Raw genomic sequence first — 26391 nt, 5'->3', positions numbered from 1 at the left:
ATTTGGTAGCCTATGAAATAGCGAACGTTGAATGAGTGAGAGTCTTGGAGTTGCAGTGTGGAAAGTTTCCTTGCTCCGTGTTTTGTGTCTAGGCACTCTGAGGGAGAGTTCGTGGAGTGGGATGCTGCATCTTAGGTTCCCATTAATTATCTTATGTAGTAATTTCATATCTGCAACGTATCTGCGTGATTCTGGAGTATTTATGTTTAAGTTTATAAGCAGATCTCTCTTAGGTAGGTGTCTCAGGGCCGGCACTCTATATCGAACGATGGAGAGGAAAAAACTGAGAACATTGTCGATCTTGGAGGTATGAGAAGAGGCAGCCATGTTCCGGATGGGTGAACAATATTCTAGAATGGGGGACACAAAAGTTTTGAAGTAAATGGAAAGTGCTTTCGGGTTATGGATTTCGGTGAATCTGTAAAGTAAGCCTATCATACGCATTGCCTTTTTTGTGATGGTTGATATGTGATTATCAAAAGTTAGTTTAGAATCTATGAGGATACCTAGATCTCGGTGTTGTGCTTCTTTTGTTAGAGTGATGTCGGTGAGTGTATAATTACCTTCAAGAATGTTTTGCTTCAATGAAATTGTTATGTAAGAGCATTTCGAAGGGTTTGTGGTCAGTTTCCATCGCTTACACCAGTCAGAGAATCTATTTATGTCATTTTGGAGAAGTTGCATGTCTGATGGCTGTTTTATTTCTCTCATAATCTTGCAATCATCAGCGAAATGGGAGAAGGGGAAGAGGGAGTAGTAAACAAATTGGATGATAGAAGGTGTTCAGGAAGTCGATAAATAATCAGTTCTCTTCGGAGCCTTGAAGATGATGCTAAATATCTTAGTAGTCCATTTACCTTACTGGCGTCGACCGAAGTCCAGCGCTGCTTCAAGGGAGACTACATTAGGGAAGAAATGTAGCACAGTCATCTTGTAACACAACCTGGATACATTCCTTGCCTCTACACACGAATGCTTTCAGAAAGACCGCTGTGGGAAGAAAAGACTCGAGCAGTATTGCTCTAATTGCAGTCACCATAATTGCTAGCAGATGCGCTCTGTGATGTTCCAATTTCAAGCGGCATATCTTCTTTTGAAAAGGCAGTTTGTGCCTGCACAAATTACCAATGAACATGCCTTCCAGTTGTTATTGGTGGGAACGGTTCACACAGTGTCGTCATCTATCCTCCCCTATCTCTGATCTATACAATAGATTGAGATCGGATTTCTTTATTGCTTTTAAAGCGCACACTCTTGTTATTGCGGTCTTCATAAACCCAAGTGAGCATGAGCAACAATAAGCTTGTCGCAGCATACAAATGTCCAACTGCCTACCTCCATCTACCACATTGCACGTTGTAGTTTTATGTGGGCAACTTTATTTTGATTTTTAAGAATAATTATTTGCATTTTACATATTATTATTGCTTGCTTTACATGACCAAGTGAATGCTGTGAATATTTTTGTAATTTAACCTATGCGTTAAGATGATTCAAAAATTGTAGTCAGGTTTCTGTGACCTTTTGCTTCCAGGACCGAAACAGAAGGGTGGGTCTGCTTACAGTATATGAAAGGGTAGCTCATAGATTCCAATAGAATCAACATTACAGAATGATAAATAATTTCAACACGAACGCCTTCTGTGTCTTACAAGATGACCATCCAAGAATACTTTTCACCCTTAAGCGTTCTCCAGCATTTGCCGTGTAACTGTTTCTTTCAGTTACACTTCTGGTCTTACCATTATCACATCCTTTCGGAAAACCAAACTCTTGAACGGTCGGCATTTTGAAATATGACCTAATCTCCCAGACGCCAATGCGGCGAGTACAGCTCTGCCAAATAAAACTTTTATAGTTGCACATTCTTATTATGTGGGCAGTTTTATTTTCTTGCTTTCCGTTTGAAAATAATTTTGAAAGAATTATCTTCTTTAACTTCCTATATTACAGTAAATACAACAATCAGGCAATGAATTAAATATTGCAGTAAGCACACAAATGTGTCACTCACACTTTTCAAACATTTGCTTTAAAATGTAACTTAATACACTCCTCATTACGGTTTACAATTGTCTGTATTTTTCTTGTGTGAATACTGACGTGTTTATTTATCTGTATGTAGTAGATCACTTCTCCTGTGTTTCGAGACCCTAGATGCGGAATTATAATAGGGTAAGACCAAACAGAAGTACGAATAATTGGAAGTCCAATGTGTGCGAAAGATGATGTTCTGGTTTGTGGTTTGGCATCGGCAAAATTTACAAAAAAACTCAACGAGATATGAAATATAAAGTTGTGGAATTATGGTATCCTTGGTTTGACATCTCCAGTTATGTGGCCTTCTCTCAGTTCCTGGAACGTCGTTGATAAACTATTCGCCCCTGTTGTTTCTCGTCCCCTTATAATATCGAATCTAGAGCCTATAAGTAACACTTTTGTTTGGTCTTACCCTATTAAAATTTCGAATCTGGAACCTGTAAATGACACTTTCGTTTGGTCATACCATATTATTATTTCGAATCTAGAGCCAATAAATGGAACTTTTGTTTGGTCTTATCCGATTACGTATAATTTCGAATCTAGAGCCTGTAAATGGCACTTTAGTTTGGTATTACCCAGTTATAATTTCGAATCTAGAGCCTGCAAATGAGTTTCGATTGCTCTTACCCTATTATAATTTCTAATCTAGAGCCAGTAAATGGATCATTTGTTTGGCCTTACCCTATTACGTATAATTTCGAATCTAGAGCCTGTAAATTGCACTTTTGGTTGGTCTTACCCTATTATAATTTATAATCTAGAGCCAGTAAATGAAACTTTTGTTTGGTCTTATCCTATTACGTATAATTTCGAATCTATAGCCTGTAAATGGCACTTTTGTTTGGTCTTACCCTATTATAATTTCGAATCTAGAACCTGCATATGACACTTTTGTTTGGTCTTACCCTATTATAATTTCGAATCTGGAGCCTGTAAATGACACTTTTGGTTGGTTTTACCCTATTATAATATCGAATCTAGAGCCTGTAAATGACACTTTCGTTTGGTCTTACCATATTATAATTTCGAATCTAGAGCCAGTAAATGGAACTTTAGTTTGGTCTTACCTTATTATAATTTCGGATCTAGACTTTATAAATGGAACTTTTGTTTGGTAAGTTTGGCCGTTTTGCCAATCAATAAAACACCTCTGCAAGAACAAATAACAATGCACTGATTCTTCACAACGTTAAATTTGGTGCAGACAATGACTTTGCCTGATTGGGACTAGCCTGGACATTCGCTAGTCTTTTTAACAGGTGCAGACATTGATGCCTATACATTCACTAGTTCCCATCAGGCAACAGTTAAGTCTTTCAAAATAATTTCCATTTCCTTGAGAACAGTTAAACCGTAACTTAAAATGATCAATATCGATGTGGTCAGTTATTACCTTAGGAAGACCGTTGACAACGAGTAACGGAAAAGTATAGTTGTTCTTGAAGTGTGTTCTAGATTTACAGAATACTTGAAAACATGCACAAATAATCTTTAAATGTGAAAATTAATGGACCACATTTGCAATTGAAGATGTTTTTCTGCTTTGATTTATTTTATTTTTGTTGTTATTGTAGTTTTTCTGTCTATTTTGGCTAATCGTGGCGATGAAGATGACTGATGATGTGATGCCATTGATGAAGGGACACTCACAAAGAACATTCATGCCCAGGAGGGAATTTGAAACCCGGGCCCCAGTGCACCGTAGCGCTCTGTGAGAACCACTCTACCATGTAGGTCGGCATCATTGCCGTGACGTGTTGAATGCGTTTCATGTGAACTGTTTATTAATGAACTAGGTGCATGGCAACTTCGTCCTAAAGTTGCCATACCACAGGGTGCTAAAGACAATTGACAAATACTGTATCGTAAAGTTTATTTGATGCTGTGCTAGTACGTGTGGTTGCCTTCAACTCATGCACCAGTGTATCAAGGTTACCATTGTTGACGCTGTTAAGCCAATGCTGTTAACATTGTCTCCAACAATGGTCACTTTAGTCAGTAAGCACAGGTTCTTTCTCAGTGGCGTTAGGACTTGCTACATGCTCAATATATGTGTAAAATCGTAATTGTTAATTCACCACTAAGTTCATATGGTCAAACTTTCGAAGGTTTCTTAGTAAATTTACTATTACGTAGAGTGTCTTGAGCGACTCTACCAGAAGTCACCCAAGAGTAGGGATGGACGATATCGGAAATTTCATATCGCGATATATCGTCTCCACGATATATCGTCCAACGCTACTCAACCTCACTTTCATGTAGAACACTGTGGACGCTTTATTGCAGACCAACGAGACTGTGGCGTCTGGACTTAGTCACTATAATCCAATGTGCGGTATGTGTTGTGACCTGTCCATATGAGTTTGTGATTGCTCTTTCATGCGTTTCATCTTGTTACCAATCATCCTCATCGTCGCAATGAGTCAAAAGTAGCAAAGTTAAATTCAATTGCCTTTAAATTAGAATTTATTGTATCTGTATAACATCGAAATTGATTACATATTGCTGTCTTCCGTAAGGAAGACAAAGTCTGTAATTCTTATCCAATTTTTAACAACTCCTATTCCTTGTAATATTTATGTCATTGAGAATATTTTAATGAAAGTGTATATTAATTTTTTCGGTTCAGTCTAATTGACACAGTCCTCCCCGATAGCGTGGTGGTAACGTCGTCGCCTTGTTCCGGGCTCGATACCCGGTGGAGGCACATAATGGTTTGGATCTCACTTGAAACTGTAGGTCCAATCGCGATCTGTGCAGAAAGTGGACTTAAAACAACAAATCTAATCTAATTCACACAAAACTCGAAATGCAAGTCAAGGATGATTCACTTTTGGTGACGTATAGTTCAACTATATTGTTCTTTTTTTTTATGTCGACTACTTTAAAAAGACGTTCGGACCAAAAGAGGCTCTGACCCCCACTAACTCTACCTGGGTACGCCGCTGACTGTCCTCAGAGCTGATTCCTATTAGTATCGGATCTATTCTAGACCGTTGCATCGTTGTGCGAGTTTATAGCATGTCAACCTATCTCAATAATCGCAGTTATTTTTTGCCTGCTCCCCTTGCGACGACATAAAGAAAAGAAATGTGCGTCACAAACATATCTTCCAATGAGGTTTACTGCCGTGATGAGAAAGCGAAAAATGGCAGTTAGCTTTTTCGCTTTCTTCGTGAATTGAACAGTTTTAATACTGAGCGTTCAAGCCATTACGCAATATCCACCATTGTTGATTATTCTTTTCTCTTTCGTGGATTTTGCCAACAGCCTGGGAGAAAGAGAAAGCCATTAATTTGTACACGGCTTGTGTATCTGTATATTTAATGGCGCAGTCGACATGTGAGCGGGGGAGACTTCCGCCATGACCAATTTCTTCACAAGGTGGCCGGAAGCCCTAGTTTCGGTGGAGCCACGCTGTTAAAAGTTCCCTAAAATTTACAGCAATCTCTGTTAAAATCTAACAGTGTGCCTGTTAATGCATAAAAATGGGAAACAATTTATTTTTCTCTACTGCATTGCGCCGCCCTTCGTGGCGGAGTGGTTATCACAGCACCTACGATGCCAGGGGTTTCGGGTTCGAATCCGGGATTGGGCATGGCTGTTCTTTGTAAGTGTCACTTCATTAACTTCATCACATCACTAATCCTCATCGTCGCGATTAGCCTAAGAAGCAGAAAAGCGATGCGAAATAACAAAAATTAAATTTAGTGCATGCCCCTGAAACCTCTCTGAAAGAATATAAAATTTCCAAACTTATAATCAATAACACTAATAGGGCTACATGTGTTTTCAAGAATATTTCTCCGAAGAACCAATTTTTTTCTGAAAATTTCCAGCTGTTTTTTTTTATTCAACTAAAATATATATTTTCTTATCGTGCTCAAAATGTAATTCATTTACGATTAAGAAAAAACTTCTTGGACGCACGACATAATGGGTCCCAGATATATATACAAAAACATATTTGGTATTTGTGGCTCTATCTTTAGCGGGAACACCAAATTCGTAAGGCTGACCCATCAGCGGGAAGGTAGATGCATAAAAAGAAATAGTAAGATATCTGTTAAGGAACGAGATAACAGCAACGATGGGATACTTGACAGGGCTAGGTATTCAAAGGGCGCTTATATAAATGAGTAGGTAAGTGTCGGGACACTGGCGTTCGCAGAGAAGGGCTGATGGAATTACAGCCCCCTCCGAAATTGAGAAAATCAATAGTTTCAAATAAAAGCAGTGAAAACTGAAAAAAAAAGTGGCAAATGCAAACCTTCCTTGAAATGACCCCCAATTGCTATTCTTGAGTGGAAAGTTTTAAATATCCGAAATATCTTATTGTGTATGACGACCTAGAAACCAACTATGTACTATCCACCTTTACAATTTCAGCCCCTCCCGAAAAAAAAGAATCCCTGCATACGCCAGTGTGTCGGGATATTTCCATTAAAATTTCCCTTTCAGGAAGGAATTCCATCTGAATTTCAGTCAGAGCAATATCTGGAACGTTGTTCCCAATGGTAACACTCGCAGATTACTTTTGTTCCTTTATCGCCATTCTTACAGAATTTTCCTTCTTTAATAGCCTAAATTTTTCGTTTTTGCTCGTGTACCGCACGCGATATCCCTGACGTCATTTTTGCCACAGGAAGTGACGTTCTGAAACCTTGCGGCCATCCTCTCTGGTGATCCACCTGGGTGCATGTAGGAAGTGTGCGGTTGGATTGGTGCCAGCGTTTCCGCACCACCGTGCCCTGGAGCGTTTCTTCTCCAGCTCCAGACGCTGTGGGTTATTATGTCAACGGGGGACGTCCTTGACGGCCAAAGCGGAACAAGCACGCAACAATCATTTCCTTCTTAAATAATGCAACTGACGTAAGCAAATTGTGGTCAATGAGAATTGCGGGTGTTGGCTACATCTGTAACCACACTGAAATGTTGGTAGCAGGACGGTATTTGCTAAGGGTAAATATATTTATTCCACGGGGGGTGATATTGGGGGTGGGGTGCAAAGTACCCCCGGTGTCCATTCACAGCGCAGAACGGTTATTTTGACAAAATCCTGTTTCTCAGCTGGCTGTTTTGGGAAGAGGGGTTTTAATATTGCCGCTTCTTGCCCAAGCAGTAGGCATAATTGGCTGCTTGTCCGCGAGTTCCTACGTAGGTAAACGCGGCAACAGAGGGTCACTGCCATGAAGGCGGTCCCCGAGTCGGCGGGAAGGGCGACTCCAGTTCAGAAGTATAACACAAGCAAAAACACGCAAATACGACAGGACTCGAACCTAATTTTTGGCTTCCTCTCTTTTACCAGTGTGGTAATTGCCTGTCAGTGCTATAGTTGAAGTCCTGATTCGAACGCCAGTTCGGTATCTTTGACATAGCTTTGACAAGCCAATCGACGCGTATCTGGTTTCGAGTCAGCACCTGTTTTTCTGAGAAGCGTTTTTGTCACTTTTACTTGCAGTGTTTAGACATCCGACACAAACTGCGACAACGTTACACTCCCAAGGTCTCCACATTGTATAAAAAGAAAACAATAGCACAACACAATAATACGACGTAGAAAGATAACCTCAACCTCACGTTATGAAATCTCTAAAGAAACTGAGTTGGCAACATCCATTTACTCTACGTGGACTTGACAAGTACTGTCAGTTCCTTAAACGGACGCTATTGGAGGAAAAGGTTTGAGGGGGAGGATATAATGGGCTCCACGTGGACTTGACATGTGGTTGTCAGTTCTTTCGGAAATTTCTTTGAAGTAAAGTGGCGTTCGAATCAGGACTTCAGTTATACTGCACTCGCAAGAAATCACTGGAGGCCTCCAGTAACAGTTTTTCAAATACCAATCTTAATCCACTGCAAGAACGAAGCTAATGTAAACAAAAGCACGTGACTTCTTGGAAATAGTCCTGTTCCTATGTGCTAGTTCTGGCGTTATTTTGCCCATGAATATAATGGTCATAGCTGTACAGCTCATACTATAAGGTCAAACAACTTCAACATAACAGCTACGATGAGTGGTATGGCTTTACCATATGCACTATATCCTAACGCGCAAGATTCCTGCACAGCTGCAATTGGAACAACCAATATGAATTCTCATACGTCACGTGCCGGCCCCCGTGGTGGAGATTTCACATCGCGCTACGACGCCAGGGGTCCCGGGTTCGAATCTCGACCAGGAAATGGGTGTTTGTCAGTGTCTATTCATCAATTTCATCATACCATCACTCATCCCCATCTTCGCAAATCAGCCAAAAGTGGCACAAAAAGCGAAGTAAAATAAAGCAAATCAATCAATCACTCATAAGTCACGTGTATTTGTTTACACATTAACCATTTCTACGGCGGACAGAGAATAGGTAGGAAGTAAATTAATTTATCGTCAAGTCCCGGCATGGCAACACGGCACACAGCGATGTCCTTTGAATAGCGTAAACTGCCGCCGGGCGCTGCGCTGCTGAATGATTATGGTGTTGCCACGTTCCACGTACAGCTTTACTCCACTGAATAAAAATCTGTATAATATTGGTTTCGCAATGTGAATTGACAATGATAATGCATTTTTAAAACAGATAAACAAATGCAAGGAGCTTCAACCAAGAATAATATTGTATTTGTAGGACTACCCGATACCAAGAAAAAGTTGTTTGGCAAAATTGAAAATAACTGTTTTTTGAGAAATTTTGAAAAACTGAAAATTAATAATTGTGTTTAGAACCTTTCTGCCTGCACCATACTAAAATTTCATAACGATTGGACAACCCGTTTTTGGTTTACAGAATTTCAGAGATAGCTATCGTTTATTTGTTCTGACGTCGATAAAAAATAGAAGGCGTACTCCAAAGAAAAATTGGCTAGCATAGATTAACGCAGAATTGAATAAGCTAAATTTTGATGTAACTCATTCTTATGTAGGTTACTGGTTAATTTTTAATTTTAATCCAAACTCGAGTATCTATAATTGAAGCATTCCACTGAATAATGCTGTATGGCACTTTTGGGAGTGTGCTGAGTTACCAGTGAAATCATGCTACGGCCCTGCTTCTACTGGCTACAAGCTGGCCAGTCATAAGGTCGCATGTCGCCCAAAGATTTCTACTGTCTTTGCATAAGGTTTTATGTTGTTTCTACTGTAGTCCAGTAACATACGAGTACAACAGGTTGTATCCGTTTTTCTCGCATTCACTGAAATGTGCCATACAGCGTTATTCGGTGGAATGCTTCAATTCTTAATCCGATAGGTTGTGATCTCGAGGCAGTGGAGTTACTGTTGAATATGTAACTCTTGCGAGTGAGAAATTCTCAATTGCTTTGTAATTTTCTTATTAATATCGCTGAGGAATGTAGCGAGAACGTGACAGACCTCAGTAAATATCGATATTTACTGTCACTTTCGGTCTCGTTGTGATATATTTGAGAAATTTATTTAAACCAAATGTACTTACTCTTCAATACCTTCAGACATATCACTCGGGTATCTCATTATTTATAGATAAACCATAAGTTTTGTTATGGTGTAGACTAAAACATTAATAGCAAAATTCATTCGTAGCAATTGTTGTTTTTGGAGGATTCGTAGCGTTGGAATGAAGCGTCGCACAAAATAGCATTCCTTAATGATATTTTTCCGCTATGAAAGTTAAATGTACCCTCATTAAGAGTCCAATTATGCGTCTTTTTTACATGTTAGTTGGTAGCGTGATGCCCTGCACAGTGATGGCGCCAGCCTGAAATAATTGAGGGGGGGACTATACAGTTAGGTCTCAAATTGTAGGGGGCTAACTAACATGGGCGTACCTTGGGGCTTGACTTTGGGGTGGGGGGCAGAATTGAAATGTTTCTCATCCCATAAAAACGTCGCATTTCTCCCTCCCAGATATTTGCAATGATAAGGATAGATATAACGATGAAATGAATGAGGGAAGATCGCTAACGCCATTGCTAATGAGGAACGAACAAATAGAAACTTGACGGTTCTTTGGATTTTGAATATCCTTCTACCTATAAAAAATAATCTTTTCTCACTGTTCACCTGCTAGAATCATTCCAAAAGACAGTGATACTATTTATAGAGGATCACAATTGTACACATTTAGCTGTATATGCATGTGTTCTTCATCACCCGTTTGAACCTCCAGCCAAAGAACAATCTCACAGTCACAGCCGCTGAATGCATCATGCATGTCAAGTTCGTAACAAGTTTGGCGACTAATGATTGGCCATTTAGTTGTAAATGACATGTTTATCCAGGCAGATCTTTAGCTGCCTCTTATGATTTAAGAGCACATCGTAAATGTAGTAAGTAGGAAATGTAGTCGAACATGAGAATGGAAAATGTGATGTAATTTTCTCGTTTTCGGTCTAAATGTGTTTGCCGTTCTATAAAAATCTTGGGGGGGGGGCTTCAAGGGAGGCTTCAGCCCTCCTGGCCCCCTGTAGCGCCGTCCCTGGCCCTGCATGTGTAGTTTATAATATATATAAAACTCTAGACGAGATGAGATAGATATTTACAACTCGATTCAAGCCCAAGACTATTAAGTCTCGTCTCGATATCATACCTAACCGTCGCTTTTCTGCCACTGCTCGGCTAATTGCAACGATGAGGATGAATAATAATTGGATGAAATTGATGAAGGGACACTCTCAAAGAAACATCCATGGTCAGGCCATGAGTCTTCAATGCCATCGTGCCGACCACCGTTAAGGAGTGGTTAGCACAGCGCGCTGCGACGCCAGGGGTCCTGGGTCGAATCCCGGCCTGTGCATGGGTGTTCTTCGTGAGTGTCCCTTCATCAATGTCATCATCATGACCCATCCTCATCTTTGCAATTTGCCAAAAGTGGCAGAAAAGCGATGAAAAATAAACCATATCAAATCAATGGTTTTGCAATGCCTGCTTGAACATGTAAGCGTTATTGCAAAATGTATTATTGTTGAGCCGCGGTGGCTCAGTCGGTAACGCGTCTGACTACCATGCCAAAGTTCCCGGGTTCGATCCCCGGCCGGTTCAAATCCGGGAACTTTTCTAACGTTGGAAGCAGGCCCTGGTGCACACCCAGTGTCGAATAACATGGGTACCGGGGGAAAACCCTGGGGGGTAAAGGCGGTCAGGGGCGTGATGCGGATCACATCACTCCCACTCACAACCGGATCAAGAAAGTGTGGGGCGTTACCCCCACATCCCCTATACGCCTTCATGGCGTGGTGCTAAGCACAGGGGAGCACTTTACCTTTACCTTTTATTATTGTTGTTGTTTGTAGAGAAAGAGGTATCCCTATTTTAGTATCCTCACGCATGTCAAGGCTCTATCATAGATTTGTTAATAATATGTATAGTATATTCTGTTTTCAAGTAGTACGCATCATCAGTTGGCAACTGGGTCAACCCTGGTCAAGTTGCAATGCGCAGGGAATAGCTGTAAATTTAGCAATATACAAATCTGGAAAAAAAAATCCGTTTTATAAGGTTCTTAGGACACTGACCAAATCTTTGGGTGCAGATGTTCAAATCAGGATCTTGAGGACACTTTCTCTTGTCATTTACGTTGTGACAACATGCAGAAACCTACAATGCCATCAATACATGATATCTTGCGTCCCTATTATCAGGAATGTCGTAACACCATGCAATCTGTGTTCAGAAGAAAATTCCAGGCATTACATAAAACTTCATTGTTTTTGGCATCGACCGATCCAATACGGCCGATGGTGCCTATAAACTGTCCCATTGTTTCTTCCTGGTATCATGTGGGAGGCACCGTCCCTGGGTGAAAGTCCCGTACCCGGAATTGCAAACCAATACTCCTGGCTTTCATTTTGTTTTTTTCGGAATCATCTGCTGGGAATGCCCTCAGGAATCTCCGTATGGTTTCCGTCGAGATGGGAAGGCGTGTCGCCTTGAGTCTCCCACGTAATATCCGCTTGAAGGAAAGCCCGCAGCAGTGATGGTAATTCGTTTTTGTAACATTTCCCTTCTGCCAGGCACAAATTTCCCTTTTCTTAAGAAAATTCCCTCACTTTATAGTTCACTTTATTTTGTTTCTTTATTAATAATTGTTATGATATCGATAATACACTACGGGCCCCCGTGGTGGGGTGGTTAGCACATCGCGCTACGACGTCAGGAGTCCCGGATTCGAGTCCTGGCCTGTGCATGGATGTTTGTGAATAATCATGTCATCAATCATCACCATCTTCGCAAATTTGACAAAAGAAGCGAAGTAAAATAAAGCAAATTAATGGATAATACACATTTTCAATTAAAATGGATTGGGAGGATGAAATTAAAATAAGACTGGTATCGGCAAATTTTTGCCATAATACATTTCTGTATGCGTAATAATTTTTATGAATATTTTAAGTTTATCTATCAGAACTTGATTGCATACACAAAAAAACAGAAACCCGAAGTTCCAGATTGCAACGATTAAAAAAGGCTCCATCCCAAAACCAAGTCTTTGTAAACAATTGAGCTTCCATACTTGCATACTTGGCACTTCAGTTCCTTCATCTATTTGAACTTGTAGATTTTGATCTTGCCTTTCCTATCTTTACCTAATTGTTCGATGCGTGACATTACTCTTAAATGGCCCGCATCATTGCGCTCTAAAATCTACCAGCACGAAACTTCAGATTTGAAACTTTGATCAGTTATTGATGTATTGTCATCAACCATAAGATACATAAATTCAAAACGATATCAAAGTGCAGCATCAACCGATTATTGGACAGAAAAAAATCAATATTCAACATGCTCTGTGTTCTCTTTAGCCCAACCAAATGATTAAGAAGGCAAAAATAGCAGGAAAGCCAAATATTACAAGGCTAATAACACAAAAGTAAACTGTAGTCCAATTCGGGTACAATGGGTGTTGAATAGAAGACACATTCCCTGCACTATTTTATGTAAATGTGAAGCTTATGAATTTAAAACGTAATGAAAGAAGGGGAAATTCCAGAGAAATTTTAAAACAAAAGATTTTGTAAATAATAATTTCATTGATTGATTTGGTTTATTTTGCTTCGCTTTTCTGTTACTTTTTTGTAATCGCGAATATGAGGATGAGTGATGATATGATGAAACTGATCAAGGGACACTTTATGAAAACATCCATGCCCTGGCCGGAATTCGAGCTCGGGACCCTTGAAATCGCCACAGAGATCAGCAAAAACGTTAATTGTCTGCTGTGCGAGTGCAATATGTTCGGTTACTTTTGTAAAAAGTAATACAGGGTGTCCACAAATTATCTTTACAACTTCAAATCTAAATAACTAAATAATGGAACGAGGTATTTTAGTTTGGTTTCCTTCATTTAAGAGAGAAACTCTCAAAGTTTTTTTTACCACCTCAATGCATCTCTATGTGTGCCCCCTTGTTGCTCGTAGGATATCAAAAAGGTGCCAATGATTTGATTGTGCATAAGACCACACCACACATGAACCTTTGGGCTTTAGCGGTCGATTTCTCGAACCTCGTGAGGCTTTTCAGACCCCCCAAATTCGACAGTTATGCCTATTCAATCATTTATGAGAAAAGAAAACACACTGTGCCTTCTCCTGTGGAGTAGTCATTTTGTGGAAATGTGACCTCACATCTTCCCCACTTACTCAATGTACCTGGAAAAACAGTAGACAAAACTTTGAGAGTTTCCCTTTTACATGAAGGCAACAGAACTGAGATACCTCGTTCCATTATTTAGTTATTTAGATTTGAAGTTGTAAAGATAATTTGTGGACACCCTGTATATTATGAATACAATATTCATAATTGATATACATATGCAAGTTGTTATTTCAGTACTGTCTTCCCATCAGACAAAAAATAATTTCGGGCTACGCCCTTGATTCCTTTTATCTTACTCAGGGGCATTCTTAAATTGTGCTGATTATAACACACCTAGCTAGAAGAGCTGCGTGGACACAATTCCTTAAAGCTTCTTGACGCCAACTAAAATTGAATGTATTGTTTACATCGTGTTTTAATGTTGCTTGAATGCATAAGGCCTATAATTTATCTCATTGTGCATTTCTCTGACGCGGCTGCAGAAAGAGTTCTCTCTTCTTCGGCCTGAGGCGGTCGCTGGCTTATTGAAAGGAAACGGCTGAATCATTTCCCTTGCGGAGGAAGTACACAAAGCCCAACGCATGTTAACTTGGTGGGAGGGAGTCCAAAATGGAAAAAGCTCATAATCGCAAACCAGAGGGTGTTTACACTTTCTCCTTGAAATCGCCGGAAGACATCTGTCCTTTTTTTCCTTCTCTTTAATGCAGATAGGAATGCAGGCACTTCATCTGCATTGTCCAAAGACAGAATCAGTTTTGCAGTTTCTCTTTATTAGTCGAGGTACGATCAAAAAGTTCTGGAACTGGTATTTTCGACGGTGCTGTCGGGGTGAAGCAGGGTTGTTAAAGGTCCAGGGACCCATACATTCTAATGGGTTCTATTGGGTTAAGCTGCAGGACCGGAACCTCTTTTCTCGCACAATTTAAATTCGGTCCAAGTTGAGTATTGTTATATTGAAAAATGGTTCCTGAACCGTATTTAAATTTATGCGGGAAAAAAGGTTCCTGGACCGAATTGAAATTCTTCCCGAAAAAGGTTCCTGGACCAAATTGAAATTCATTCTGGAAAAAAAGGTTCCTGGACCGTATTTAAATTGATCGGGAAAAAAGGTTGCTGGACCGAATTGAAATACTTTACAGATAAAAAGGTTCTTTACGGTCCAGAACCCATTTACTCTTGCTGATTTTCTCTCCTGGACCGGAATTGAATTTATTTAAAATTCCTGGACCTTTAACAACCCTGGTTTGAAGCACAAGTGGTGATGTCAGTTGTCCAAAGCATGGTGTGTTCTCGACTGGCGATCGGATTACACATATTCTAGAAGGAACCCAGGAGAACAATCGCTGTCAGTGCACGTGGTTGCTTTTCCTGACAACTCGACAACATGAGGAGAACCAACGCAAGAGGCTTCTCAATGTTTTTGGCAGCAAGCATTAATCCTGCTAAAAATATGGGAATTAACGTTAAATGTATCACTTCAGCTCTCATATTCCCCACCTTAAACCCCAGTCGACCAAAGAACCAAATTGTAAAATGATTTTGCCTTTTACGTCAGAAGGCAGGGCAATAGTTCGGGGTCCAAGGCGCGGCTAAGCGTCACAGCCGCTATCGGTTAGGAAATGAAAGGGTCTCCCATTCTTTGCCTGTATCTGAACTGCCAGCGAAGGGTGCAAGTTGGCAGTAGATGGTGTCATTTACGACTGGACAAAAATCAGGCGTGTAACAACACCGCTTTATACACTTCGAAACGCCCACAACTGGAGACAAAAAGTTTGGTTAAGTTCTTTGATCATGCGAGCTTTAAGTGAGAGGACACTGCTGTGTTTAAAGCAAATGAAAACGTATGGTCTTTATCATTCTTGTAGGTGGATGAAAGCACACACTCTGTAACCGAAAAGAGGCGCTCGCAGAGAAAAAATGGTATAGTGCTCACTTAAAACATAAAACTGGTATCAGAATACTGGATTTTCAATATGCAATTGGGATTCGGATTTTGGGATAAACGGACATCTATACGGCGCACGCTTTTAGAAGCAACATGAGTTCGGCCAATACCCAGCCAGTGCTACTGCGCTGTTGCCAAACTAACTGATAGCGCAAGGGAAGGACAGAAAATTCACGATGTGTCCATTATTTTATAATGTATGCACAGTATATATGAGTACAGTGAAATGATATAGTGAATATTTCTACACAGGATTATGATATCATATCACTGTAGCATATACGAGGAACCCATACCTGAAAGAAGGTATTTATTCATCACCGCTCTTGTCGTCTTCCTCGGTCTCCGTGTCACTGATTTCGCTCATTTCCGAGTCACTCTCCTGGAGGATAATGATTAGATTTTGCACCCTTGGTGCTTGTACTACTGGTGCTAAGTTTTGAGAGTGACATTATTTAAAATTAAAATAACACACGGAACACACACTATCGCACGAAATGGCTGTATTTAATATTTTCACAAACTGTTCTTCGCGGCGCACGAGTGAACGATAAGAGAATAATTTTACACCGGCCTTGCTACAAAAACGCCGAACTCAAACTGACCCAGACTTTCAATGTTCGAGAACGCCCGGAACAATGAAGGATCATTGTTTATATCGAGGAGAATTTAACACCCCCAGTTTTCCCTAGACACAACACCTCAGCTGTGTCAACACGGTGGCAACGAAATAAACAGGCGGAAGGAAATGAAAAGTGATGTTTCCCTTGTTTCTTCAAGGAACGATAACTCCGGCTGTAGGCGACGGAAATTCATGGGACTTGGACAGTCAGGTTCAAAATCTATTTCCCCATCTTATGATGAACCTTAAAGTGGCGACTTTTATGAAAACCTAATGCGCGTAAGAAACATACAGAACACGGCTTTTAACTTCCGTGCCGCAGTCTCCTAACTCTACAACGTTGCACTCTTGCCATTGGCTTGTAACGACCCTGTTTGGTCGCCATTTAATTCTTATTAGACCTTGCGTGGTCACTATATTATTTTTAATCTGATGAAAGAGTTAAGCGGAATGTCCCTGCGAGGCGTACGCTTTTAGTTTAAATGTATTCAGTAAACGTTAACGGTTCCACCTCTACGTTTACGAGCTTCACTCATTATTAGACCCTGCGTGGTCGCTATATTCTTTTTAATGTTATCAATTATTGTCATTTACATCGTTCAACGTGTTGTTTAGAATAGCAGAGTCCTGCGAGGCTCATTATTAATTGTATTATCTGAATGCACACAGTTTTAGTTTATATTGTCACGTGCATCTAGTGATTTTCCCACTAGTGATTTCTCAATGTCAAAACCTTGATATTTCTCAGTACGAAGGTTGCAATATGTAAAAAAATGAGTTAGCAACGCGTACTTGTAGTAAAAATTTTCACCACCCATGCGCCACCGCGAGTATAAAACCCAGCACAGCGAGACCGGAGCTCAGTTGGCTCCCGGATGTCAACTGGCAAACATCTTGGGAAAAACCGGCCATCCAGCCAGAAGCCTAGCAGCCATCCCAGAAGGAAGGAAGGAGGAAGGAGGAAGAAAGAAGAAGAAGAGCCTAGCAGCAACCTAACTACCCGGTCTAGGTGCCAGGTTCTACCTGCCTGGCTTGTCTAGGAGCACCTAGACCTCCTTCCTAACCTGCCGCCCTTTTTCAGGAGACACCGGTCGGCTTGCCGATTCCTAGCTAACGCCGGGGGTGTCGCGGCATCCTTAAATCCTTTACCCTGCGCCCGCTTGTCGGAGGTGCCGGCTGGCTACGGCCAGTTCCTAGCTTTGGTTGGGGGCACCGCGCACATACTACTTTCTCTTACAGGGGAGCCCGTGACGTCAGCAGAGAACAGCGCCCTAAATAAAATTAGGTCCCTATACTCCCCCTGGCGCCTCACTGCGAGGAATAAATTGAATGGTCCCTTCCCCCCTTTTGAATCCAGAAGTGGTGAATGCACGAGTATGGTAAATGTAAATGCACTTAAGTGATAAAGGTTAAAGACTAGTGTGCTAACAGACTTTCTTACGATAAGTTTATAATAAACATATATATATATATAAAGCTGTTGTTCACGTTTTACCCAGCAAGCCCTGAGATATCTAGAATCTGTGTTCAACGACTGGTAAGAAGTTAGCATTTATGGGTAGACTTTTGCCGTCCTCCTAATTGAAGTGTTTAGAGTGTGGTGGAGAATTTATCACCCCCAGTTTTCCCTAGACACAACACCTCAGCTGTGTCAACACGGTGGCAACGAAATAAACAGGCGGAAGGAAATGAAAAGTGATGTTTCCCTTGTTTCTTCAAGGAACGATAACTCCGGCTGTAGGCGACGGAAATTCATGGGACTTGGACAGTCAGGTTCAAAATCTATTTCCCCATCTTATGATGAACCTTAAAGTGGCGACTTTTATGAAAACCTAATGCGCGTAAGAAACATACAGAACACGGCTTTTAACTTCCGTGCCGCAGTCCCCTAACTCTACAACGTTGCACTCTTGCCATTGGCTGATCGCCACGCACACCCTCTGCGTGGCCCCGCCCGATATCGCTTCTAAAAGCGTGCGTCGTAGAGTTAGGATATCGAAAACTGTGTTGGAGAAACGCATTAACTGATATCAGTGTTACAAGATCATTCACATATAAACAGTTATCAAGTGTCCACGCTACAGATGTCCTCTGCAAGATAAGAGATAGAGGTTTCAATTCTTTGAGCACCTTTTGCATGCAACGTTCCCGACATAATGCATGACTGGAAATACGTGTCAATCGCGCTTTAATAAGAGCTCGCTCACCTGTGCCCCGTACGTGGTCTTGCAATCATTTACGAGGATTATAAGGTGAGTGACCAAGACATGGCACGAGATAACAGAGCACGCGGCTCTTTTCCGTTTCTCAATGTGACTGAGGTATTTGACATCCCAGTACTCACAATGACTTGACTCACATACCCAGTACAAGGTTGAAAGGTGTGGAGTCATGCTCGGAGTCTTGCACAGAAGGAGCAAGTTATGTTTAAGGACATAGTGGCTGGTAACATTAGGACAGATAGTGTAGGAGATGTCAGAGAAATATTAATAATTCCCACCATTTTTTAAGTGATTTCTTCTCGATTTGGAATCTAAATTCCTCATATTTTTTTCCTGCTAAATCTATTAATATCATACTTTCCACATTTTAAGTGCAGCTGTAAGTTTCTGTTCTCTTCCAGCATAAATCCTATATCATTCTCTAATTATTTATCTTTAATTTCTAAGGAGCGGATTTATACACACTAAAAGCTTATGAAAGTAATCACTTAAAGGTGATGCGCCAAAATAGGCAATGAATATGCATCTCTTCATTAATTACTCAGGACAGTTGCACGCTAATTGAATTAAATGTTTTATAAGTTTTTCTTATTTTTGCATCGCGTATGTTACTTTTTTCATTAATCTCGATGATTATAATGATTCCGTGCTCGTAGCGAACACGTGCCCATAGCGAACACCGGAAGGAAAGGATTTGAAGGTGCGTGCTGTTAGCGAACACACAAACATGGCCTGTCTTGTTTGTCCTTGAAAGTGGTCAACATGCAAGTCTTACCAGTGATACCTTATAATCATTTTGTGTTTGAAATTAGCTAAATAAAGGATCCTAAACAATTTAAGTTAACTACATGAAAGTTTTTGTTAAAATATTTATATATTTATTTTTTCCTGAAAGTCAAATTTTACGTAGGAAATGTAAATGTTAATCAACCTAGGTTACTTTTTGTACAAAGGGCAACTTCCAAAGACATTTGTAAATGTTATTATCAATTTTCAGTTGTTCCAAAGCTGTTTTATCCGGGTATCGATGTTCATGTAAGGCCTCCTACTTTTACCACTAGAGACTCCAACTTCTACCTGCCTAATTTGGAACATGACATGTACAGCTTTCTCTTTTAGTTTGATTATTAAATAGAATATATTCGGAGTTTTCATCCTGATAGCGGCATTGGGACGATGGTACCAACCTGAAATTACAAATACCCAATTAAACTGTTAGCTATATATTTTTAATGTAAGTGTGCGCACGTTAGCACAATAAGGTCATGGATAAAAAGAAATTGAAAAAGGAAATTACACTTACACTTCATTTGCTTCTCTTTCGTACATAGCCATATCACCACGCCTTTCGCCTCGCGTACTTTTCGGTACTGGTAACCATCATACACCAAACAACAAATTCCCGTACTACGTTTTAATGAATTCTATTTCACTCGTTTCACAGTCGATTGAAGAATGATCAGGGGTGAGTCGGGTCAGGTAAAGGGGTCGCACTTATCGCACAACACTTGAGCAACCTTGTGTTATGACGTCACGGGAGAAAGCTTTTTAATTTTAGGCTAAATGCTTACGTTGTTAGGTTAGGCTAGCTATGATTAGTTATCTTAGTCTAATTAATAATTTTTCATTGTATTTATGCTAATGGAACCTAACCTAACCTCGTAGGCATTCCTCGTCTGACGTCAGAACACAAGGTAGCAAGAGTGTTGTGAAACAAGGCAGACCCCAGGTCAAGAGGCACCAGCCAATGAGATGTTTCTCCACGCAAGTTGGCTTATCACTGGCAACACTTGCATGCTGACCAGTTTCAAGGACAAATAAGACAGAACAAGTTTGCGTGTTCGCTAACAGCACGCACCTGCAAATCCTTCCATAATTGTGTTCGCTAAGAGCACGGCACCTGATGAATGGTGGTTAGATGAAAATTGATGAAGGGACACTCACAAAAACGAAAGATTACCAGTGTATTGAGGAGATACCCAAAGTACGGACAGAAAGCGCGGGGTATGCAAAACGTATCTTCAAAAAGGTATTTTTAGGCAAGATTATGCAAAATAGGTACTAAACATCTAAATATGTATTTAAAGGCTTATAAAAGGACCGAGAGAAAGACCAATAGACAAGAATCCGCACCCTATTCTACATCCTACTACATAATATTTCATGTATATATCATTTCATGCTATCTATCATATTGTATTTCATTTTCCGTTCTTTTATAGCTACATTTTTATTGTAATGTATGCAACATCAGAATTCCATTTGCATTCATATTGCTAAATGGATGTGATGTATAGTTTAACTATAACCTCATTAGATAATAATAACATTATGTGGATGAGTGTTAAGCGTAAAGTGAAATGGAATATGAAGGGTATAGTGACAAAAGAGAAACATGACGTGATCAAAAATAAATTTAATATTAGGCACACTGCTGCAGCTTCAGAGTACAGACGAAGGTGGCGTCCAGGTCTTTAGATTTGTACATACAACTTATCTGACTATACTGCAATCATGGAAACCATCTTTATCAATTTGCGAGATATCTTAATGTGCCATATATTGAATTTTATTGTTGATTAGCAAATTCCATTTTCAAATTTATCATTTATTACTTTGTTCCAGTTTTATTACATTTTCACTGTTTACACACACAACCTAAAATGTGTCAATTGACACATTTATGTTGATAGTGCATAAACTGCTAATGATGGACTTGGATGCATCAAAATATAAACAGAAATGCATAAAAATGTACTTCTATCATGTCCCTCCTGTTCCGTGTGATGCACTCAAAATACATCGATTGGGAACATCAGATACATTCGTTTGAAAGAAACAAAAGTTGCATATTTAACTGAGTCAGCTGATGCACCAGAAGTTCATTAATCTTGATTTTGATGCATTTAGAGTTCTTGTTGTACGTAGAGTACATCATTATTATAATTATTAGATGTTATTTATTAATTTATATTGTACTTAATCTTTACCATAAGCGTCTCTGTCTCTGTATTATTGTCAGTTTTTATTAATCCTGTAAACTTTTTTCTGTATTATCATTCCTCATGCATTTTCTTGTCTCTCACTTTCTTATTGACGAGAGTTGTTTGTATGGGACACCTAATTGACCGAGACATGCCTGATTTAATAATAATAATAATTATTATTATTAGTGAAGATAGCTATAGTTTGAGTTAATTTTCCAATCGGCAAGACCTAACAACCAAACCCTGCTTACGTCACCAATTCTTCTTCCCAAACCACAACTCCCAGAGAATCAAGCAAGGCCTGTGGCAGGCTGACGTAAGACCCCCCCCCCCCATTACCCCCTTGGGCTGCCGACCTTGGTTCCTGTAGATGCTAATGTGTATCTGACGGAAGTGCTCTCTTTCTTGCAGTCGGGTGAAGCAGTGGTACCGGCGGGCGAGAGAGGACCATGAAGGGTTGGTTTGATGCGTTCCGCAACGATGGCGGCCCGACGCTGTACACCTACAGCAACAGGACCCCGGTCACGGGGGACGTTCAGACCATCACTCTCTACGTCATCTTCTTCACCATCTTCATCGCCTTCCTCGTCATCTTCCCCGGCGTGCGCAAAGAGGTGAGTGATTGTTTATCTTTTTTGACAGTGTTGCCAACCTTAATGATCCTTGTAAATCAGAGCGGGGGCAGACTTTTTCCCATTCAGGGAAAGTTGTCGCGGGTCATATTACAATATAATTAAACTAAATCTAAATATATACAAGTGTAAATGTGGGAATATGACTTTTATGACAAACATATACAAATTTTCCATAAATGTGCTCTGAAACGTAGATATTTTGTCCTAATAGCATTACATTATTTTAGTTAATAAACTGCGTTTTCTTCATGGAATGTAAAATTTATATAAGATTTTAAAAAAATGAAAAACACGTAAGATAGAGGAAAATAAATAGTCCTATATACTTCTAAATTTCATATGAATGTCAACACCATCTGCTGGGATATTTTCACACATTTCTTGCTAGTTCACCCTATGAGCCCTGAGATGCAAATTTTCAAATGTAAATGTAACTGACAGGCAATTGTCTGCGACCAAAGCCTTGTTTATCTAGAAATACTTCCCTTTACTTGGACGGACCGAAATAGGACAATATGCTCTTAAGCAGAAGAGTGTCACATGTGCGACTTATGACTTAACGAAACAAATTTAATTTAATTTTCAATAACACGAATTTCTATATACCATATATCAAGATCATTTCACCCTTTCCAAAAAAAATCCAAGTTATGAAAATCCTTTTTAAAATTAAGTTGTCAAATTTGTTGTCTGATTTCTGCTCAATATTGTTCAGAAGGAAGTCATATTGCCGAAGTTCGTCACCCAAGCTGGATTAAAATCTTCATTTTTGATTTTTAATTTTGAAAGATGTTTGATCATGTATGTACATGCTGAAGGAAACGTGCTAAAAAAATGTTGTAAAAACCTACAGGAATATAACATATTCATAGTTTTTGGAAGGATTAAGAGGTTGTAGTTTAAGCCAGGCCGGATATGGTCCGCTAGATGTAATTTTCTCTGCCCTTCTCAAATCACTCTCAAGATTCCATTTTGTTTATATTTCCACCTGCAGACGTAATTCTCTAATATAGGTATACCGTAGAGATTGGGCTTTAACCAGATTTAATTTTTGTTTACTTTTAACCTGTAAATATAATTTTCATGCTTTTACATCGCTTTTCTGCCTCGTTAGGCTATCGCGACGATGAAGATAATGGTAGGTAAAATTGATGAAGGGACAATAACAAATGGATGCTTATGCTCCTGGTCAAAGCTCGAACGAGAAATCTTCGTTGGTGAGATTTTGAATCGAATACTCAGCGTGCTTGAACAGCTGTAAATGTAGCATATACCGTAACATAGCTGAAGTTTCTATTTACAGCCTATATACATTGCAAAGCAGAAGAGAACGATAACAAATATTTACTGAAAATCTTATAACATTACCGACAGTATAGCATGGTTATATAAAAAGCACCTATACATACGTACAAAACGTGTCATGGTACTGCGAAAGCCGACCATGTGTGTATTTGTAATACCGGTAACCGACATGAGATGTTTGTGTAACATCTTTATTTGTCCAGCGCTTCAATGATGCGTTGGTCGTGTAAATAAAGATCACATTGCATAATGTCATTATATGATCGTAAGTGCATTTCCTTGTAATAATAATATTTTTCGGGTATTCCTTCTGCGAGTGAACATATTCTCTACTACAAAGAATGCCAATGTGGTGTTCTCGGGCTGGTTCAAAAACATTCTAAATGACAATCTCTAAAATATTATAGTCGTCATTTGATTCATTCCTTGTTTCTGTGTAGCCGAGGGCTCTGAATTGGAAACTCTAGTAAGGAACACATGTATCTTAGTGGTAATGCTATTTTCAGCAGTACATCCTTATCATTATCATAGGTATCCTTCAGGATTCTTTAAATTAGGTACACACAGGAGATGTTAAGAAAGAATCGTAGAACTGTTAGTTGACAGTCTTAAATTTGGTGCAGATCAGAGAGCAAGAGCTACTGATGTGGGTCTTCCTGACCGATGCTGTGGATGACTGCGTTTGGGTAGACGCTGATTCGAGCCCAGGTCCTAGTATCAGCATCCTCCATAAGTGATTCAGAAGTGACGATACAAGCTAAGGGGGTAAAAATGTGTCAGGGTCATTCCACGTCAAATCATCCAGGTCATGTCACCCACCATCTCCGATTTTGATTAAATTCGGTATACTTATAGATCTTTTGATGCTAATTACAAAAATGACAACTTTTTTTAGATTGGTCAAGGGGTTCAGAAATTACGCGATTTTAAAAATCTCCCTGTACGCCACATGCGGCTCCAATTTGAATAACATGCATTAGGTTATAAATTATGTATCTTCTCTCAGGTTTGCCGTAGAAACTTCAAGTTTGATTTCTTTTGCTCAGGATAGTGTAAGCTTTCATTTAAATAAGGTTTCTGATCAGTGTATCAATAATCATGTATTTTATGTATAGTTTCATGTATTTTTTTAGAAAAATAAATGACTAACTTCAAGAGCGAATTTCGTGCAATGCCCCACCTTCAATTTCACCCAAATTTTATATACAGGTAGCTGAGAGTAGGTACTAATGCTTCATGGAAAAATTGGGATGGGCGGTTCAGAGACAGTGATAAAAAAATCATTTGCATTAAAAGTTAATCTTATTAAAAATACTTATGTATTTAGCACAAAGTCTGAAGTACAATATGTTTTGAGGTATAATATTCAAAATTTCTGTTCACTATGTGTGAAGGTAAGCATAGGCGTAACCTGGTGGGGGCAAAGGGAATAATTTTCCCTATCCAAAATTTATAGATTAATTAAAACCTACAAATAATAATTGCAGTGGAACCCCGATTTCAAGTTCCTCGATTTTACATTTCCCTGCATTTTACATTCAATATTGGTGGTTCCAACATAGCTAATTTTCCTCGGTTTTACATTTTCTCGCATTCTAAGTTTTTTCAGCTTTGTCCCCTGAACAACGTAAAATCGAAGTTCCACTCTATCTAAGTTAGTTTCAACTGTCTTCAATTTTTAAAAAATATTATAATCATAGTCATTAGCATTCCCAAGCTTAGCAAATTTTCTTCGAGAACATTCTTCTTTTTGTGCATTTTATCTCAATATGGATTTTTCTTTTTATACTTTTCACGGAGATACGTAATATGAAGTAAGAATTAATAATATACATTTGTGCTGATTGAAGTTTTTCCAAATGGAGTTTTTCTTGCCACATACTAGAGAAAATCTCCTTGTGATGGGGTGGTTGGAACACTTAGAAGACTTGTATAGACATCAACAGTATCAAGTAACAAGTTCAGCAATGAAGTACCAATTCCATAGAAATAGTATTAGAGGCATTTTTTTTATTAATCACCTAAGGTGAAATGATAACAACCCGCAGTACAAGTGTCAGCGATTGCAAAGTACTATACAACAGCACCAGGAAGATTAAGTATGCACTAATTTGAACTTAGGCTACAGGTTATTTACAGTGTTCGGTAAGTTACTTTTTACAAGTACCCGAGTTTCAGTTACTCATTTAAAAAGTAACTCTGTTACAGTTACTGGTACTTTGAAAGTAACTGAGTTACTTTACAGTTACTGTGAAAGAAACTTACAGTTAATGATCATTGATTTGTGTAAAAATTAAAAATTGTGTTTCTAGTACATAATCCGTATGTCTTCATATACCTACATTACTACTGCAAATAAATGATGAAACACAGAATCAACTTTGCTTGAACGATTTTAATTAAGAAATCATTTGAATGCTGACCACGGTATTTTGAATATGGTGTCATTGATTCCACTTGCACCTATTTCTTTCTCCTCCATTCCAAGTTCAACAAAATCCAAAGATCCACTCCTTCAACGATGACTGTTTCCTAGCTCGACAGTCCACCTAAAACACTGAAGTTTTCACATACAATTAGATATGAATTGAAGTAAAGCGTGGATGAAGTTAGCATGCAACAAAGCATAGCTTTCTTGACAGGCCAGCAATTCCAAGAAAATCCTTTTACGTAGCAACCAGAGAAGGTACAGATATATATTTTTTTACAGTTGGGAACAGAAAATGTGAACGGCACAATTTATAGTGCATTAAATTTTGGCAATGCATAGAATACAATCGAGTAAGTATTTTTCGATACTATCTTCATGGGCGTAACTTGGGAACTATCTTTGGTTGAGAGAATCAAAGTTTTCAGTACCATAAAAATAGTGTCAAAGATTATTTGCTAAATACATTTGAAAAATCACAATAATTACTCTTCTTTTGTTTGTTCCTCAAGTGCCAGGAGGTTCACAAAATATATTTAACTTGTAGGTTTTAATTAATCAATAAATTTTGGATAGGGAAAATTATTCCCTTTGCCCCCACCAGGTTACGCCTATGCTTACCTTCACACATAGTGAAA

At 39.2% G+C, this 26391-nt stretch overlaps 1 protein-coding gene across 6 annotated transcripts in view; it reads left to right on the top strand.

Annotated features, from left to right (window-relative positions):
• LOC145986558 (dual oxidase maturation factor 1-like) overlaps nucleotides 1-26391 on the top strand; it is a 445828-nt gene that overhangs the window by 143895 nt on the left and 275542 nt on the right. For all 6 annotated transcript variants that reach the window (XM_083120706.1, XM_083120704.1, XM_083120707.1 and 3 more), the window contains exon 2: nucleotides 21797-21999. In XM_083120706.1, the coding sequence (XP_082976832.1) occupies nucleotides 21835-21999 (165 nt within the window). In that variant the 5' untranslated portion in view covers nucleotides 21797-21834. The remainder of the gene's footprint in view (nucleotides 1-21796; nucleotides 22000-26391) is intronic.

The sequence above is a fragment of the Lepisma saccharinum genome, chromosome 4 (assembly GCF_977018435.1).
Source record: "Lepisma saccharinum chromosome 4, izLepSacc3.1, whole genome shotgun sequence".
Classification (NCBI taxonomy): domain Eukaryota; kingdom Metazoa; phylum Arthropoda; class Insecta; order Zygentoma; family Lepismatidae; genus Lepisma; species Lepisma saccharinum.
The sequence above is the reverse complement of the archived record's forward strand: the minus strand, read 5'-3'. Positions and strand labels throughout refer to the sequence as shown.